Below are 18,048 nucleotides of genomic sequence, written 5' to 3'. Positions count from 1 at the left end.
CGGAGGCAAAACAATGAGAGTCACTCTGAGACAAGGGGACAGAACAACCCACGAACCCCGCACAAAGCAAGGGGGGGCTCCGGGGCCACAACCATCGAACCCACGCGCCCCCTAGGGGTTTTCCAGGGGCCCTGAGCATTTACCTACAGGGACTCACATCCAGGTAATCCCAGGCAAGGTACTGCTAACCGGTGCCCACAATTACCGAACAAAATTCTAAGAACTGAACCCCCGGGACGTGTACACTCATGGGGACCAAGCAGGGGGAACCACCAGAAGAGTGAAGAGCACTCGGTACACAGGGGGAAATAACCAAGGCAGATCCCCCACCAGGCAGACATACAAAAAGAAAAAGAAAACCCTGCAAGAGGACAACGTACCCAGGCGGAATAGAGCCGGCCGCTATAATTGGTGAAAACAAGCTGCGCAGTACCCTGTGCCCCTACCAGTGCAAACTGTCCCTTACCCGAAGGCGAACAAGGGAGACAGAACACTCTAGCACACAAAGGGCGGCCGAAAACAAAGCAGTAAATGGCCTAGCAAGGGCAGAACCCAAGGAACTTGTGGAAGGTAACCCCAAGCCCCAAGGGCAGAACTTACAGGGCACCTAGGGAAAGAAACCCTAGGTGCATGCAGCTCGGTACTGGAGAATCACTCCCGGTTCACACACCATCTAGAAGACAGTCACCACACACTAGGAACAGTGCTGAAACAACCACTGAAGCCAGAGCACACAACCTCAGCCTGTTAGCATCAGCCTTAGAACTGATGGGTGGATAGCCAGCGTGAGGGGTCTGGGACTCCCCCTTCCCCCTCCCGGGAAAGGGGGAGCTGAGCAGACAGCGGCGCGGCGACGTGTGACATCATGATCGTTTGCTCTTTTCTTTTAGGGGAGTTCTATCCACTTGTTTGGCTTTTGGTGGCAATAATTTTACCAGAATAGGGTTTTGTTATGGGATGCTTACCTTTCTGGGTGCCTGACCCGGTCGATGGCAGACATAGAATGCTTCCAACCACACGGGGGTTTCTATAGAACATTGCTTCCCATGCCTCTCTGAGGGGTCCAGGTTCTGGCTCGTGCTCCCCGGTAAGCCCACAGAACTCCATACACATGACTGATGCTAACATCAGACTTTGGCATATCAGCCTAGTAAGCTCCGGGGAGCCGAAGGGGCTCCCCCCAGAAAAAACGAGACAGTACTGAAAACCAAGAAGAAGCATGGAAGAGGACCAACGAGTCCTAGAAAGGACTGGAGGTAAGCCTCACTGGAAGACGAGAGACGTTCCAATAATATAGGAAGAAGCGAAGACCTTCCCAAACCTTCGAGATCCTACAGAAGCAAGCTCAAAATCACGAAGGCTCATGAAGGCACAGTCACACACTAGACCAAAAGTCATGTAGAACCCCAATAAGAGGGCAACATGACCCCGGACATGACAGAGAAGTCCCGTCACAGAGAAGAAGGTGAGAAAACGGAAAAGAGTACCCACTTATAGGACAGAACCGACGGACCCAAAGGGACAAGGTACCGAACCTGGGGAGGAGCCGACGCCCAACAACTCGTACGCAGAAGAGGGAAAGGAAAAACTCCACTCCCCGTAGCTGTAAGCCCCACACAGAGGGTAAAAAACCCTGGAGGTCCAACAGGGCCCGAGGCCTCCCTAGTCAGCCCCTCCCCAGCCCCCGGGAACCTTCACGGCAGGGCCCGGGGCTGAGCCGTCCCCCCAAAGCCCCAGACTCACAAGAAAAAGCCGGGGCAGCCGGAAAAGTACTAAGGAAGGGAGCCCACTGACAGACTCATACAAAACGGCTGGAGGAACAGGCTCAAATGCCTCCGTCGCTACCCCGGAAGGGGAAATCCCCAAGACCGCCCGAGTCTCAAGACCATGGAAGCCCCACCCCGACCCCGAACCCACAGACGGTAAGGATCTGGATGTAGGGAGGAAGGGGGGGGGGTGGGGACACCAGACGAAATCACAACAGGGGAAAGACAAGGGGGGTGGAAGGAAACAAAACCGAAGCAACCAACACCCCCAAGCCCCGTCACAACAACTAAAACGGGGTAGTCTCGGGGCTTCCGGTGAGCAAACAACCTAGCGCGGTGCAACCACCTGAACCCAACATGCAACGCCCATGCTGCCTGCGCCCGCATAGTCAGCATAAGATTGGGTAACTGAGTCACAAACAAGCAACAAAATTCGCAGGACTCAGGGTCGAAGGTGCCACCGACCCCACAGGCAGCAGATGGAGGCTAAAACAGGAAGAATCACCCAGAGACAAGGGGACAGAGCAACCCTCAAACTTGCACAAGGCGAGGGGAGACTCAGGGGTCACGTCCATCGGACCCAAGTGCCCTCATGGGGATTCTCAGTGTCCTGAAATGGAACTCACGCTCAAGGAAGCCCAGGCAGGGTACTGCTAACCGGCGCCCATGTCTACCAATCAACTTTCTAAGAACTGTACCCCCGGGATGTGTATACTCACGGGGACCAAGCAGGGGGAACCAACAGAATTAAGAAGAGTAATCAGTACACAGGAGGCAAGAACCAAGGCAGACCCCTCCACCAGGCAGGCAACAAAAAGAAAAAGAAATCCCCGCAAGAGGGCAGCGTACCCAGGCGGAACAGAGCCAGCTGCTATGATTGGTGAAAACAAGCTGTGCAGTACCCTGTGTCCCTACCAGTGCAAACTGCCCCCTACCCTAAGGTGAACAAGGGAAACAGAACACCCTAGCACACAAAGGGTGCCTGAAAACCAAGCAGTAAAATGCTTAGCAGAGGTAGAACCCAAGGAACCTGTGGAAGGTGGCCCCAAGACCAGTACTTACTGGGCACCTAGGGAAGGAAACCCTAGGCGCATGCAGTCCGAGTACCGAAGAATCGCTCCTGGCTCACGCACCACCTAGAAGACAATCACAACACACAAGGCACAGTACTGAAACAACCACTAGAGCCAGAGCACATGACAGTTGCCTATAGCATCAGCCTCTGAACTGGAGTGTGGATGGCCAGTGCGGGGGTCTGGGGCTCCCCCTTCCCCCTCCCGCAGAGGGGGGAGCTGCACAAACGGCGGCGCAGCGACATGTAACGTCATACTCGTTTGCTCATTTCTGTTTGGGGAGTTTTATTCACTTGTTCGGCTTTTAGTAGCAAACACGGTCAATGGCAGACAGGGCCTGGTAGCCTGGTGGATAGCGTACAGGACTCGTAATTCTGTGGCGCGGGTTCGATTCCCACACCAGGCAGAAACAAATGGGAAAAGTTTCTTTCACCCTGAATGCCCCTGTTACCTAGCAGTAAATAGGTACCTGAGAGTTAGTCAGCTGTCACGGGCTGCTTCCTGGGGTGTGTGTGTGTGTGGTGTGGAAAAAAAAAATAGTAGCTAGTAAATAGTTGATTGACAGTTGAGAGGCGGGCCGAAAGAGCAAAGCTCAACCCCCGCAAACACAACTAGGTGAATACAAAGAATGCTTCCAGCCACACAGGGGTTTTCTATAGGTCATTGCTCCTCATGCCTCTGTGAGGGGGCCAGGTTCTGGCTCGTGGTCCCTGGTGGGCTCATAGAACTCCACACACATGACTGATGCCAAAGTCTGACATTAGCAAATCAGCCTGGATAGCTCCGAGAAGCTAACAAGGCTTCCCCCAGAAAACTGCGAAAAACACTGCCGACCGGAGGGAGAGAGGGTGTTTACCTACAGATAAGGAAAAAGAGGGACTTACCTTGGAGGTGGTCCATCCTCACTCCTCAACGCGAAGTCGAGACAACTGGCTGCAACCGCCTACACAATGCAACGCAGGCCCTACCTGACCCAGGAACATTTACCAGGTAGCGAGCTACTAGGACCCTGTTCAACCTCCAAAAACGCCATGCCCAAAGGTCAACCCAGGACATGTTGCCAAAGACGGCAGCCAAAGTTGCAAACTTACACGTCGTGGGTACGGGGATAAACCGCAGGCTGGCTAGACTTTGGGTCAACCCAAAGCTCATTCCCGGCCATCGAAGCCGTGGCACGCAAGTAACAGGGGAGAGCCGCAACCGGACACAACAAATGATGGACACCTGGCCTCACCAACCAAGCATCAACAACCCAACATTCCCTCAGAAATGCAGCCGTCTCATTCTTTGCCAGAAAAGAAGGAGATGGCTGCAACCGAACAAAATGACCTCCAGGACCGAAAGACCAGAAACCCCTGCGCCAGAGGAGAGCTTGAAGCTCCCCGACTTGACCCCCAAAGGCCAATGCCAACAGGAAAAGAGCCTTAAAAAAACAATCCTGAACGGAAGGGGCCACAACAAACCAAGAAAAAGAAAGAAACGAGAGCACCCGGTCCAAAGACCAGGACAGAGGTGAAACAACGCCAGAAACTGGTTACGGAACGGGGCAGAAGTAACATCAACACTGAAAGCAAGCTGAAGCGCCTCCGCCAGCTCTGCATGATACGAGGCAACAGTATTAGGCATAAGATGACGGTCCTGAAACAACCAAGAGAGAAAGGATAGAACAAGCCTATCAGAGACCAAAGAATACTTACGCAGTGATAGGAAGAACTGGAAGGACCACCAGGAAACTTCATACTGCCGCCGAGACGAAGCACGCAGGTGGGAGACCAAAAATGAAGCCACCTACAAACCATACAAATGATAATAAACTAGAGTTAAAAACACCTGACGTGAAGACTCGAGAAGACCGAACCAGCCTCATACCAGGCTGGACCGATCTGCTGAAAGAGGCGGAGCCGTGGGAAGACCCTGGGGTTCGTACACCGAGCAAGCAGCGCCTCAAACCAAGGCTGGGCCGGCAACCAAGGAGCCAGAAAGACAACTCTTCCCTGGTATGTCTCCAAGTCTCCAGGACCTGGAGCAACAGCTGAACCGGGTGAAAGAGGTACAGGTAACCCCACCTCGCCCAGTCCAGCCGAAAGGCATCAACCCCGACAGCCTTGCAGTCGGGAAAGGTGCCACATAAACCGGGAGACGCCTCGACCACGCTGACGCAAAGAGATCCATGTCTGGAGTCCCGAGCGTCTGGCACAGCCAAATGAAGGAGTCGGCATCGACCGTCCATTCCGTGGAAAGGGGAAGGAAATGAGACAGGCCATTCTCCAGGATGTTGCACACACCCTCCGGAAGTGAACCGCCAGGAGAGCCAAACCCCTGAGAACTCAGCAGACGAGTCACCCGAAGCAACCAGCGCCAAAGAGCCAAGGACCATATTGAACCCCCCTCGGTTCAGGCAATGAACCACCGGGGAGCAGTCCGAATGGAGTCAGATCGTTGATCCGCGAGCGACTTGAACCCTCCAAAGCGACATCCATACCGCTGCGAACTCCCTGACCGTACTGTGAGCCCAAAAAAACCCGAAGAGAAAGCCGGTGATGCAGCAACCAATGCAAAGCCCCCGGACGCCAAACCCAACAATCACAAGAGTGGCGGAAGGGCCGTCCCCGAAGGAACCAGATCAGCCGACGAAGTCACACTTGACCCGGCGGGTAGACCATCATGGCAAAGTTCAGGCTCCCGCACAAAATCTCGAACAACCACCTCGTGACCTGGAAGCCCCTCAGGAACAGACGAAGGCAGGAATGCAGACAGGGCAGAACCGCCGGAGGAAGAGACAAGGAAGCGGTATGAGCGACTCAAACCAGACCCAGCCAAGACCGAACCTGAGAGGGAACCAGATGGGACTTCCTTCAGTTTACTAAGAACCCAAATCCAGCGAGCTGGAAAAGAAACAAATCCCTGGCGAGCAGACACATGGATTGGCTGGGAGCCCAAACCAGCCAGTCATCGAGGTAGGCTGGAACCCGAACACCTAACAGATGAAGACGAGCCACCACGACCCGAGTAAGGCGTGTGAAAACTCGCAGCGCCAGATTCAACCTGAAGGGAAGACAACAAAAATGGTAACCCTGATGCCCCACAACAAAACTGCCACCCAATGCCACCACAGGCTGCACAAAAGACCCAAAAGGCCCACGAATCATGGGACCAGGCGCAAGCAAACAGAGCGAGCCTCCCACCCCCCATCACCTCGTGAAAGGGACGAACAGCAAAAGAGCCGACGCACCTTACGAGAACCTGAGTGGCGGACAGGGCGATCCCCGCGCCAAGCAGAAAAAAACAGTACCAAAGGTGGCGCATGCTCCGAATCTGGCACCACCAGCCTACCACGATGAATGGAACCCCAAGCCCTGGCATGACCCTCCCAGGAAGGCCCCCCATGAGCCCCACGGAGCACTAACAAGCCTGACATAGGTCGACAACTAACTGAAGCCGCCTGCAGGTACTGCACTACCGCAGACTCCGCAAACAGCAAAGGACAAAAAAGCGTAGACAAGACTCAAGGAGCGAAAAGAAATGCTGGGTCGAAGCAAGCAGGCCCTGCTTGAATTCCAGACTCATGGAATTCAATATTTATAAAGAAATGCAAAGTGCCAGTAGCATAGGCACTCAGTATAGTGTGGAGGAAGACCTTGGACACAGGGGAGATACTAGATGCGCTGAAAGCAGCAGACATAGCCCCTCTACACAAGGGAGGTAGCAAAGCATTGGCAAAGAATTATAGACCAGTTGCACTAATGTCCCACATAATAAAAGTATTTGAGAGAGTGATCAGGAATCAGGTCACTAGATTCATGGAAACCAATGACCTCCACAATCCAGGCCAAGATGGATTTAGAGCAGGAAGATCGTGCCTCTTACAGCTTCTTGTTCATTATGACAAAATCACTGAGGCATTAGAAGAAAAACAGAATGCAGATGTTGTATACACAGACTTTGCAAAGGCATTTGACAAATGTGACCATGGAGTAATTGCACACAAAATGAGGTCAATGGGTATAACTGGTAAAGTAGGACGCTGGATACTCAATTTCCTGTCGAACAGAACACAAAGAGTAACAGTCAATCAAGTAAAATCTAGTCCTAGTGCAGTTAAAAGCTCTGTACCTCAAGGTACATTCCTTGCACCACTGCTGTTCCTTATTCTCATATCTGATATAGACAAAAATACAAGTCACAGCTTCATGTCATCCTTTGCAGATGATACAAAAATCAGCATGAAAATTACCTCTGTTGAAGACATTGAAAAACTACAAACAGACATTAACAAAGTTTTCGATTGGGCAGCAGAAAATAACATGATGTTTAACGATGATAAATTCCAGGTACTCAGATACGGCAAAAATGAGGATTTGAAACATAATACAGGGTACAAAACACAATCGAATCTGCCCATATTAGGAAAACAGCATGTCAAGGATTTGGGAATAATGATGTCCGATGACCTAACGTTTAGGGAGCATAACCAAGCAAGTATTGCGTCAGCCAGAAAAATGATAGAATGGATTACGAGAACCTTCGCGTCCAGGGATCCCATCACAATGGTTGTACTCTTCAAATCACTTGTGTTGTCCCATCTTGAGTACTGCTCAGTACTCACTTCCCCCCTTTAGAGCAGGAGAGATTGCTGAAATAGAGGGAATACAGAGAACATCTACAGCATGCATAGACGAGATAAAGCACCTAAATTATTGGGATCGTCTCAAAGCTCTCCAAATGTACTCACTAGAAAGGAGACAAGAGAGAGACCAAATAATATACTCATGGAAAATACTGGAGGGCCTGGTCCCAAATCTGCACAGTAAAATAACAACGTACTGGAGTGAACGATATGGAAGAAAATGCAGAATAGAACCAGTGAAGGGCAGAGGTGCCATAGGCACAATCAGAGAACACTGTATAAACATCAGAGGTCTGCGGTTGTTCAACATCCTACCAGCGAGCATCAGAAATATTGCCGGAACAACCATAGACACCTTCAAGAGAAAACTAGATTGTTTTCTTCAAGGAGTGCCAGACCAACTGGGCTGTGATGGGTATGTGGGCCTGCGGGCCGCTCCAAGCAACAGCCTAGTGGACCAAACTCTCACAAGTCAAGCCTGGCCTTGGGCCGGGCTTGGGGAGTAGAAGAACTCCCAGAACCCCATCAACCAGGTATCAACCAGGTACCAGGCCATACGTACGCAAATCCTCCGCAACCAAGGCAGCCGAAAGAGAGGGAAGCTGCATGTGAAGTTGCAGCTTCACATGCAACACCAACATCCCGCAGGAAGGGCAGGGGCGAATAAACAGGCACTGAGGTGCTCAAAATCGCCTCCCAGGAAAACCCGAGACGCCGTCTGAGTCTCTCACCAGTCAAGTGCATGGGATCGACAGAACGTGTGCCAAGCCTCCAATGAAAAGAGAGGACAGTCTGCCAACCAGGATGACTCCGGAACTTCATAACGAACCCAGTACAGACAAGATGAACCGTATACAAAGGAACGCGGATCCATCGCGAAAGCATAATCCGGGTTGCGCAGGATGTAAGCCGCAAGGGCTTCCTGCACCTCAGAAGACGGGACACAGGAAGCCGAAAACCTCCAGAAAGACCGAACCGAGGAACCCACGGGATCACAGAACCGAACCTCGGGAGAGGCAGAACACCAAATCCAATTCGTACGAAGAGGGAGCAAAGGAGAACCCCTCTCCTTGTAACACTAAGCACCACTCTGAGGGCAGAAAAACCCAGGCAGGGTCCAAAGGGGCCCAAGGCCCCCAAGTCAGCCCCTCCCAAGCCCCAAAAACCTCTCCCTGAGAACTGGGGCCGAGCCAGCCTGCAAACCCCGCGCTTCTAAAGAAAAAGCGGGAACAGCAGAAAAAGCAGGTACGAAGGGGGCCCACTGGCCAGACCCAGAAGCTCCGGCTGAAGGCCCAGGCTCGAATGCCTTCGCCGCAATCCCAGAAGGGGACATCCCCGATACTGCCAGAGTCTCAACATCAACTAGACCCTGCCCCGACTCGGAAACCTTCAGACGCTTTGGCGCCGGAAGCAAGGGGGAGGGGGAACTGGATGAACAACAGAGGAGGAAGGGCTAGGAGGGGCAGACAGAACCAGAGCCGAAGCGACTCCCACAAGTTCGGTTCCCTATAAGCAAAACAGGACAGTCTCGGAGTATCCGAGGCCGCAACCAACCAAGCACGTTGCAGCAACCTAAATCTAGCATGCAACGCCATAGCTGCCTGCACCCGCAAATCAATATCAGTGGCTTGGGTGAACTGGAGAACGTTCAGACAACACACGTTGCACGACTCCGGGTCAAAAGAATCACCGACCCAACAGGCAGCATGGCGGAGGCAAAACCGATGAGTGTCACCCTAAGACAAGGGAACAGAGCAACCTACAAACTCGCAAGACGCGAGGGGGGACTCAGGAGTCACATCCATCGGACCACGTAGCCCCCATGGGGTTTACCAGGGTCCTTAGCCTTGGTAACATGCTAAGGGAAGCCCAGGCAGGGTACTGTGAACCGGCACCCAAGTCTACCAAACAAACTTTTAAAGCTAAACCCCTGGGACGTGTCCAATCACAGGGGCCAAGCGGGGAGTACCACCAAAAGTAGAAATTATAGATAAAATATACACCCCTAGTACAGTAAAGGGGACAAGACAGACTCCCCCCCCCCCCACCAGGCAGAAAACAAAAACAAAAGAAAACCCCCGCAAGAGGACAACGTAACCAAGCGGAACAGAGCCGGCCGCTGTTATAGGTGAAAACTAGCTGTGCGGTACCCCACGCCCCTAACAGTGACAAAAACTACCACCTACCCAGAGACAAACTAGGGCAACAAAACCCCAGCCGACTCCAAGGGCGGCCCAGTAACGAGCAGTAAAGAACACAGAGGAGGTAGAACCCAAGGTAACTTGTGGAAGGTGGCCCCAAGCCCCAAGGGCAGTACTTACAGGGGCACCTAGGGAAGATAGCCCTAGGCACATGCAGCCCAAGTACCGTGGAATCTTACTCCTGGCTCACACTTCACCAGTAGAGACAGTCCACACCACAAGGCACAGAACTGAAACAAAACCTGGAGCCAGAGGCACTCGACCAGCCTGTAATTCCATCAGACAAGAACTGCCAGTTGGATCGCCGAAGTGGAGGGTCTGGGGCTCCCCCTTCCCCCTTCCTGGGGAGGGAGGGGGGGGTTGCGCAGACGGTGGCACGGCGACGTGATGATGTCATGCTAGTTTGATAATTTTGTTTGGGGAGTTCTGTCCACTCATTCGGCTTTCGGTAGCAATATTTTCACCAGAATAGGGGTTTGTTTTGGGGTGCCTACCTTTCTGGGTGCCTATCCCAGTCGATGGCATAGAATGCTCCCAACCACAAGAGGGTTTCTATAGGCCATTGCTCCTCGTGCCTCTCTGAGGGGGGCCAGGTTCTGGCTCGTGGTCCCCAGTAGGCAAGAACTCCTAGCATTTTGACTGATACCAGAAAGTTATACATATCCATTCAGCCTGGATAGCTCCAGGGAGCCAACAGGGCTCCCCCTAGAAAATAGAACAAAAAAATATTTGTGGCATCTCGCGCTTGTTAAAGTTGGCGTGCGACTGGCTCGAGAGTCTACGCCATGGGCGACCACCCAAACTGTGATGTCACACGACATTTTCTTTACCCCACTGCGAACAAAGTAAGTACAATAATGATTTTATTTCTACATATATGTGATCAGGGAAGGGTATTTAACATTTTGAAAAGGAAAAAAAAAATTGCAAACAATTTATTTCCTGCGCATCAGGGATTTGCCATATTTGGAGCCCGAGCAGTGTGGTGGTTAAACATGTTATTTTCTGCTGCCCAGTCGAAAACTTTAATATCTGCTTGTAGTTTTTCAATGTCTACAACAGAGTTAATTTTCATGCTGATTCTTGTGTCATCTACAAAGGATGATACGAAGCTGTGACTTGTATTTGAGTCTATATCTGATATAAGAATAAGGAAAAGCAGTGGTGCAAGGACTGTACTCTGAAGACGGTACTATTTTGATATTAAACACAATGCATAAAATTAATATTGAGCTTACCGGGTAAACCTGAAAGATTTACATTTTCTGGTCTCTCTACTTCTGTCTGAGCCTCGCTTTCCTCCTCAGCTTTACGTCTGGCATCAATAAAGCTATACCCACAGTTGCAATTATTTCGACGAATATGGATGACATCATTGCAAGAGGGACAGAACTTCTGCACGCTGCTTTTCAAGACTGAAAAATAATGATAATTTTAGGTATGATAAAGTGTGTAATATGTTGATAATATAATACAGATCTCTGCTTTGCACTATACAGTAACTACTTTGTATGAGCTTCACTGGATACTGACAGTTAATAAAGTGTATGGGTTGCACAATAACTAGACTATTCAGGAAAATTTGCTGTATTTGCCGGCGAAAAAGACACACCCCTGACCTAGGATGCACCTCTATGTTACAAGGATATTTTGTGGAAAAACCCAGTGTTGTAGTACCACATAATGAAATGCCATATTCTGGGTGAGTCCCAGAGGCTTCTCGGAGCTATCCAGGCAGATAAGGATACCCGAACTATTTTGCATCAGTTAATGTGGGTGGAGTTCTAGGCCTACCAGGGACCATGAGCCAGAACTTGGCCCCCCCTCACAGAGGCACGAGGAGCAATGGCCCATAGAAATGCACGAGTGATTTGGAGCATTCTATATCTGCCATGGACCAGGACAGGCACCCAGAAAGGTAAGCACCACAAAACAAACCCCTATTCTGGTTAACCATTAACCCTTTAAGTGCGCAACACATTATATGATGTGCAAGTCACTGAACACATCATATGATATGTTCAGTGACTTGCAGTAACTTGCACACCACATCATATGATGTATTGGAGTACAGTGGTACCTCGGAATGCGATTGTCCCTGTATGCGAGGTTTTCGGAAGGCGAGGTTTATTTACTCCAAAAATTTGTCTCGGAAGGCGATGGTTACTTCGGGAGGCGAGTTTGGACGCGAGTTTGTTGATACGCGTACAGCCGACCTAGCGCGTGGTCGTTCGGCGATCATCGCCCCTCTGCCCCTCAGTTCACCATTGTCTCGCGCTCAGTGACTACCCCACATCAATTCTTGTCGCGGATTTTCAGTGTTTTGTTGGATTTTTGGTGATTTGTCTATACAATTTGTTATTATATATCTCACCATGAGTCCCAAGAAAGCCAGTGGTAAGGATAAAGGCCAGAAAGCTCATGTGAGGATGACAATAGAGGAGAAACAAGAGATCATTCGGAAGCATGAGAACGGTACACGTGTTGTTGAACTTTGTAGGCAGTACAAGAAAGCCACATCAACAATATGCACTATACTTAAGAAGAAAAATAAGATTATGAGTGCTAATGTGGCAAAAGGAGTAAGAACATTAACGGCACAAAGACCACAAATACTTGAAGAAGTGGAAAAGTTGTTATTAATTTGGATACATGACAAGGAGTTGAGGGGTGATAGTGTTTCGGAGGCCATTATTTCTGAGAAAGCCAGGGTGTTGCACGAAGACCTTCTAAAGAAGACCCCTGCAACGAGTGATGCAGATAAGAAAGAGTTTAAGGCAAGCAGGGGCTGGTTTGAAAAATTTAGAAAGAGAAGTGGTATCCATAGTGTTACAAGGCATGGGGAGGCAGCCAGCTCAGACAAACCAGCCGCTGGACGATTTATTGACGAATTTAAAGAGTTTGCAGAGACTGGGGAATACCTACCGCAACAAGTGTTTAATTGTGATGAAACAGGACTGTTTTGGAAAAGAATGCCTAAGAGGACATACATTACCAAGGAGGAAAAATCCTTGCCTGGACACAAGCCTATGAAAGATAGGTTTACGCTTGTGCTGTGTTCAAATGCGAGTGGCGATTTGAAAATTAAACCCTTGCTAGTGTATCATTCTGAAAATCCAAGGGTTTTCAAACAGTATAATGTGCAGAAAACCCGTTTGTCTGTGATGTGGAAGTCTAATAAAAAAGCATGGGTCACTAGGCTTATTTTTTCGGAGTGGGTGAATGAAGTGGTGTGCCCTGCCATAGAAAAATATCTGCAGGAGAAACAATTGCCACTCAAAGCCGTGCTTCTCCTTGACAATGCTCCTGCTCATCCTCCAGGCTTGGAAGATGATTTGATGCCTCAATACAATAAATTCCTCACAGTTAAATTCCTTCCTCCTAACACCACTCCTCTAATTCAGCCTATGGACCAGAAAATCATAGCGAATTTTAAGAAACTGTATGAAAGGGCACTTTTCCGGAAATGTTTTGAAGTGACTGAAGCCACAAACCTCACCCTCAAAGAGTTCTGGAGAGAGCATTTTAACATTTGTAGTGCTTTAAAACTCGTTGACAAAGCCTGGCAAGAAGTGACTCAAAGAACCCTGATCTCTGGCTGGAGAAAATTGTGGCCTGAAGGTGTGAGAGAACTAGACTTTGAGGGGTTTGAGCCTATAAATGATGCGCCTATTGTTGAGGAAATTGTTAGTCTAGGCCAGCAAATGGCCTTGGAATTGGATGGTGATGATGTGGAGGAGTTGGTGGAAGAACACAACGAAGAACTGACCACCGAAGAACTCCTAGCCTTTCAACAGGAACAGCAAGCCAACACAGCAGCGAATGATTCTGCAGTGGAGGAGGAGGTGGCAGCAGCACCAACAGCACCAGCGAGTGTCCCTTCTGCAGTAATTAAGAAGGTGTGTCAGATGTGGGAAGAGATTCAAACAACTATTGAACATACTCACCCAGACAAAGCTGTAGTAGGCCGTTGTCTTAATCTTTTCAATGACAATGTGATGCCTTACTACAGAGAGAGCTTGCGAAGAAGGGAAAAGCAAGCTTCCATGGACAAATTTGTGGTGAGGAAATCGAGCAGTGAGCCTCAACCAGGACCTAGTGGCACTCAGGTTAAACGTCCCAGGGAGAGCACACCAGAAAGGTCCTCACTGCCTGATGTGATTATGGAAGGGGACTCCCCTTCCAAACAGTAACTCCTCTCCTCCTCTCCCCTCCTCACCATCTTCCATACGCCTACAGCACTCGACAGCAAGGTAAGTAATAACTGGAACATAGTTTTGTAGGTTTATTTAGATGAATTAGGTATAAAAATTTAGTTTGACGTGGGGTTTTTGGGGTAGTCAGGAACGGATTAATTCATTTCCCTTTATTTCTTATGGGGAAATTAACTTCGGAATGCGAGTTTTCGGAAGGCGAGGCGTCTCCAGGAACGGATTAAACTCGCATTCTGAGGTATGCCTGTACTATGCAAGATTTAAACGGCCCACAGATACATGGGGTTCACCATACCTTCATCAGGACTCTTGTAAACAGACGCCATTTTAAAAAAAATCATGGGCCAAATTCCCGGGTGTGAGGGGCCTCAGTATTGAGTGAGCTACCAAGCCTGATGCACGGAGCATGAGCTCACAGCACTGCTGTTCAGCTTGTGGCTACAGCATCGCATAAAAATGCCATAATATACATGTTCATGCTATTATTTAGCGATGATATTATTACAGAAGACCCCTGACTGTGATAAAAATGACCAGTATTCTGATAATAGCAGGATTGTTGTGATAATTAGCGCTGTAGTGGTAGAAGTAATCTTGGTGGGGAGGGAAGTAGCATTGTCTGGTGACTCTGTGTGACCACCTTTTACTGTCTGGACTCACTATACCAGCTTAGTTGTTCGCTATGGTAAACAAAACATGCAGATACTTATATATAATGTCTGTATATAAAAGCAAAAACAGTATGGTGGGAGGAGAATGGTGGCGAGTCAGGTGAGGGAAGGAGGGAGTGGCAGCCAGTGGTGGGCTGCCACTGGCTGCCACTACCACAGCCACTCAGCATACCAACTTAGTGGCCTGTTATGGCGAACACGAATGTAGATACTTATATATAACGAGTATATACAGTGTAATAACAGCAAAAGGAATGTGGGGCAGAAGCTATTTTGGTGATTGGGTGTGGCAACATCTGCATGATTTGTCATGTTGGTAGGGGTGGCCACTATGCTCTTTGGGCATTATACCGGCTTAGTTGAACAGTTATGGTGAACAAAACATGTAGATATTTATATATAATGTCTGTATATAGGGTAATAATACCACAAACAGTATTGCTGAGGTGAAATTTTAGTGCGTCTGACCTTGAATGTGTGAGGGAGGCAGCCGCCACCTGACTGTGTGTAGCGACGTCTCTTAGTGCCTGAACTAACTATTATCAACTAGTTGTACAGTTGTGGTGAGCAAAACATGTAGATACTTATATATAATGTCTGTATATAGTGAATAAAATAAAAAACAGTATTGTGGGAGGAGAATGTGGGTGAGTGAGGTGAGTAGAGGGAGGAAGTAGCAACCAGTGACGAGCTGCCACTGGTTGCCACTGCCACTCAACATGCCAACTTAGTGGTTCGTTATGGTGAACACGAATGTAGATACTTATATGTAATGTCTGTATATAGTGAATAAAAGCAAAAACAGTATGGTGGGAGGAGAATGTGGGCGAGTGAGGTGTTGAGGGAGTGAGTGGCAGCGAGTGGCTGGCTGGTGTGTGGCAGTCACTCCTCGTTTCTTTTTTACTCATAATACCAACTTAGTGGTTCGTTATGGTGAACAAAACATGCAGATACTTATATATAACCTGTGTATTGTCGGGATTCTCTCTTGTACTTAAATCCTGGCAAGGTCGCCAAGGTCGAGGTGTCTCTCCCTCTCACCAGTCACCACCAAGTACTAGTAGTGATAACTGTCACTTACTGTAGCCCTGCGGGTCTTCACTCAATCCTCACGGTGCCACTGTTCACCTGGAGAGTCTCCCAGTCTATCTCCGGCCGGCCTCTTAGCCTGAAGACGAGTGGGAACACGATCTACTCTCTTGATCCTGTGCCCGCCCCGACAGAGGGCTCTACTGCTAACTAAAAGGTCGCCAACTGGTGTTTACCATGTCCAGTAACACCTCAGAGGAATAGTAATATAGTAGTGATAGTAGTGGCCCAATAGAACACTAAACAAATTTGGTATCAGGAAAGTATTTGTTTCAATCACTCTCTCTTTTCAATGGACTCAATAGCAACAAAGTAATGGAGGGATAACACAAACACGAAGGTGGTTTTGTATTTTACTTAAAAGATTAAAGTATTATAATTCTGGATAAGCAACAAGGCAAAGAAATACAGGAGCTGCTATCACTCCCTCTTCATAAATCTGGAACACTATGCTATGGCAACACTCCCGGCTTCCGCGCAATTCCCACGCTCCAATTACAGTGTTATCGAACGTTTGGCAACTCGCGAGATGCCACGCCCACTCATTCAGTTCACTGTACTTTCGCTCTGCTCACTGTACTTCACTGTCAGCATGAGGCGCCCATTATCCCTTCATGATCACAGTATATCACGGTACTGGCGTTAACACAGTAAATCACTATACACATGAAAATACTATTCAATAACTCCAGCATATATATAGATCACTTCATCAATATTTATAATAATGAGGCAATACTGGGCACACAGCCTAACACTAATAAATTGTACATTTATATATATAGTGGAACCTCTATTAACGAGTGGCTCTATTAACGAGTTTTTCCAGTAACGAGCAAGCTACTCGCAGCAAATTTGTCTCTATTGACGAGCTCGCCTCTATTAACGAGTGAAACCACATGGCGCTTCCTAGCGTCTCGCGGGTTCTCGCAAATTCTCGGACGCCTCCGACGCCAGTGTTGTTGTTGTATCTCACACGACAAGCATCCCTCTGGATTTATTTGAGCTTTTCTTTGGGTTTTTAGTGGTTTTGTGACTACAATTTGTAACACACGATGTCTCCAAAGAAGCTGCTTGCTAAAGAGAGTGTTTTCAAGAGGAAGAAAGACACAATTATTATGGATTTCAAGAAGGAAATTATAGCAAAGCATGAGTGTGGTGTCTGTGTGATTGATCTCACAAGGAAGTATGGCAGGTCCTCATCAACAATTTACACCATTAGTAAGGGAATGAAGAGGTAAGGGAGGATGCTGCCTTTTCCACTGAGATCAGGGAAGTGTTTGGAATGTTTGAAAAGGTGAACGCATTCTTGGAAAAGCTGCGCTGATAAAGCAGTGACAACCCAGTGTGTGAAAATGTTTAATTAATTTATCACTTTGTGATAACACTTTATGAAAGTGTTATCACTTTCGCAGGTATATGTCGCTTGAACGTAACACACTTTTTTTCTCTTGAATGCACCCAAACACCGCGCTCAAGCATCATTTGAGCAAATATTTCTATAAAATCCAATACTTATCCGATCGACTTGGGGATTGTATACATGTTTGCCATGAAATTTCCGTTTTCTTTAATAACCACATTGCCTATTTGAGAAAACGGCATTGTATTGTATCTTCGTGGTAAGACTATTATATTGTTGACACAACGAGTGTAATCAACGTAGTTTTTTTATTTGGTGCTGGTCTAACGCATCCTTGTGTGACATTTGAAATGAAATTTGGGTGAAATTCCCAAGAAGAGAGAGTCTGCCTGACTCAGAGGTGAATTCTCCTTCCACACCATAACCCCTCTCATCCTTCCCACCTCCCCATCGTCTCCCTCAAGCCAGCAACTACTCTTCATAAGGTAAAGTAAATATTAAAACACTACAACAAAACATTTATATTTACATGTGCAATATTATATTTACATAAAAAAAGTCATACAAGTATGGATGTTTTTGGGAGTGGAACGGATTAAATTTATTTCCTTTATTTTAAATGGGGAAATTTGTTTCCAAAGACGAGTTTTCCAGGTAAAGAGCTCGGTGCCAGAACGGATTAAACTCGTTAATAGAGGTTCTACTGTATATATATATACCCTCTGGCACAAACTTATAATATAAATGACATGAATATAAATGTTCTCGTCACAGAAATCTCTTCATTAAACCGCAGGTGCAATCACACACCGTAAATATATATTTCATGAGAGCTCTATAGCCTCTCCTCACAACTGTGTCTCACTAGAAACATAGACACTGCTGAGCCCTGCTCACGACATAGAAGATACTCTGGCTTATAGCTAACTAAAGAGGAATGGGAGGGAAAACTGAATTACCTACTTCCACCATCAATGACGTGGACTCGCCCTCTGTTGAGAGCTGAATTGAAGCTCCAGGTCCCGGCTCTCAACTCGTTGTAGG

General features: G+C 48.2%; 1 protein-coding gene across 12 annotated transcripts in view; it reads right to left on the bottom strand.

Moving 5' to 3' along the window:
• LOC123765217 (uncharacterized) overlaps nucleotides 1–18,048 on the bottom strand; it is a 321,546-nt gene that overhangs the window by 33,329 nt on the left and 270,169 nt on the right. For all 12 annotated transcript variants that reach the window (XR_011230261.1, XM_045753688.2, XM_045753689.2 and 9 more), the window contains one exon: nucleotides 10,906–11,082. Coding sequence is in view for 11 of the 12 variants with exons in the window: in XM_045753688.2 (XP_045609644.2) it covers nucleotides 10,906–11,082 (177 nt within the window). In the remaining variant the exon portion in view is untranslated. The remainder of the gene's footprint in view (nucleotides 1–10,905; nucleotides 11,083–18,048) is intronic.

The sequence above is a fragment of the Procambarus clarkii genome, chromosome 33 (assembly GCF_040958095.1).
Source record: "Procambarus clarkii isolate CNS0578487 chromosome 33, FALCON_Pclarkii_2.0, whole genome shotgun sequence".
NCBI classification, from domain to species: domain Eukaryota; kingdom Metazoa; phylum Arthropoda; class Malacostraca; order Decapoda; family Cambaridae; genus Procambarus; species Procambarus clarkii.
Note: the sequence above shows the minus strand (reverse complement) of the source record. Positions and strands in the feature narration are given on the sequence as shown.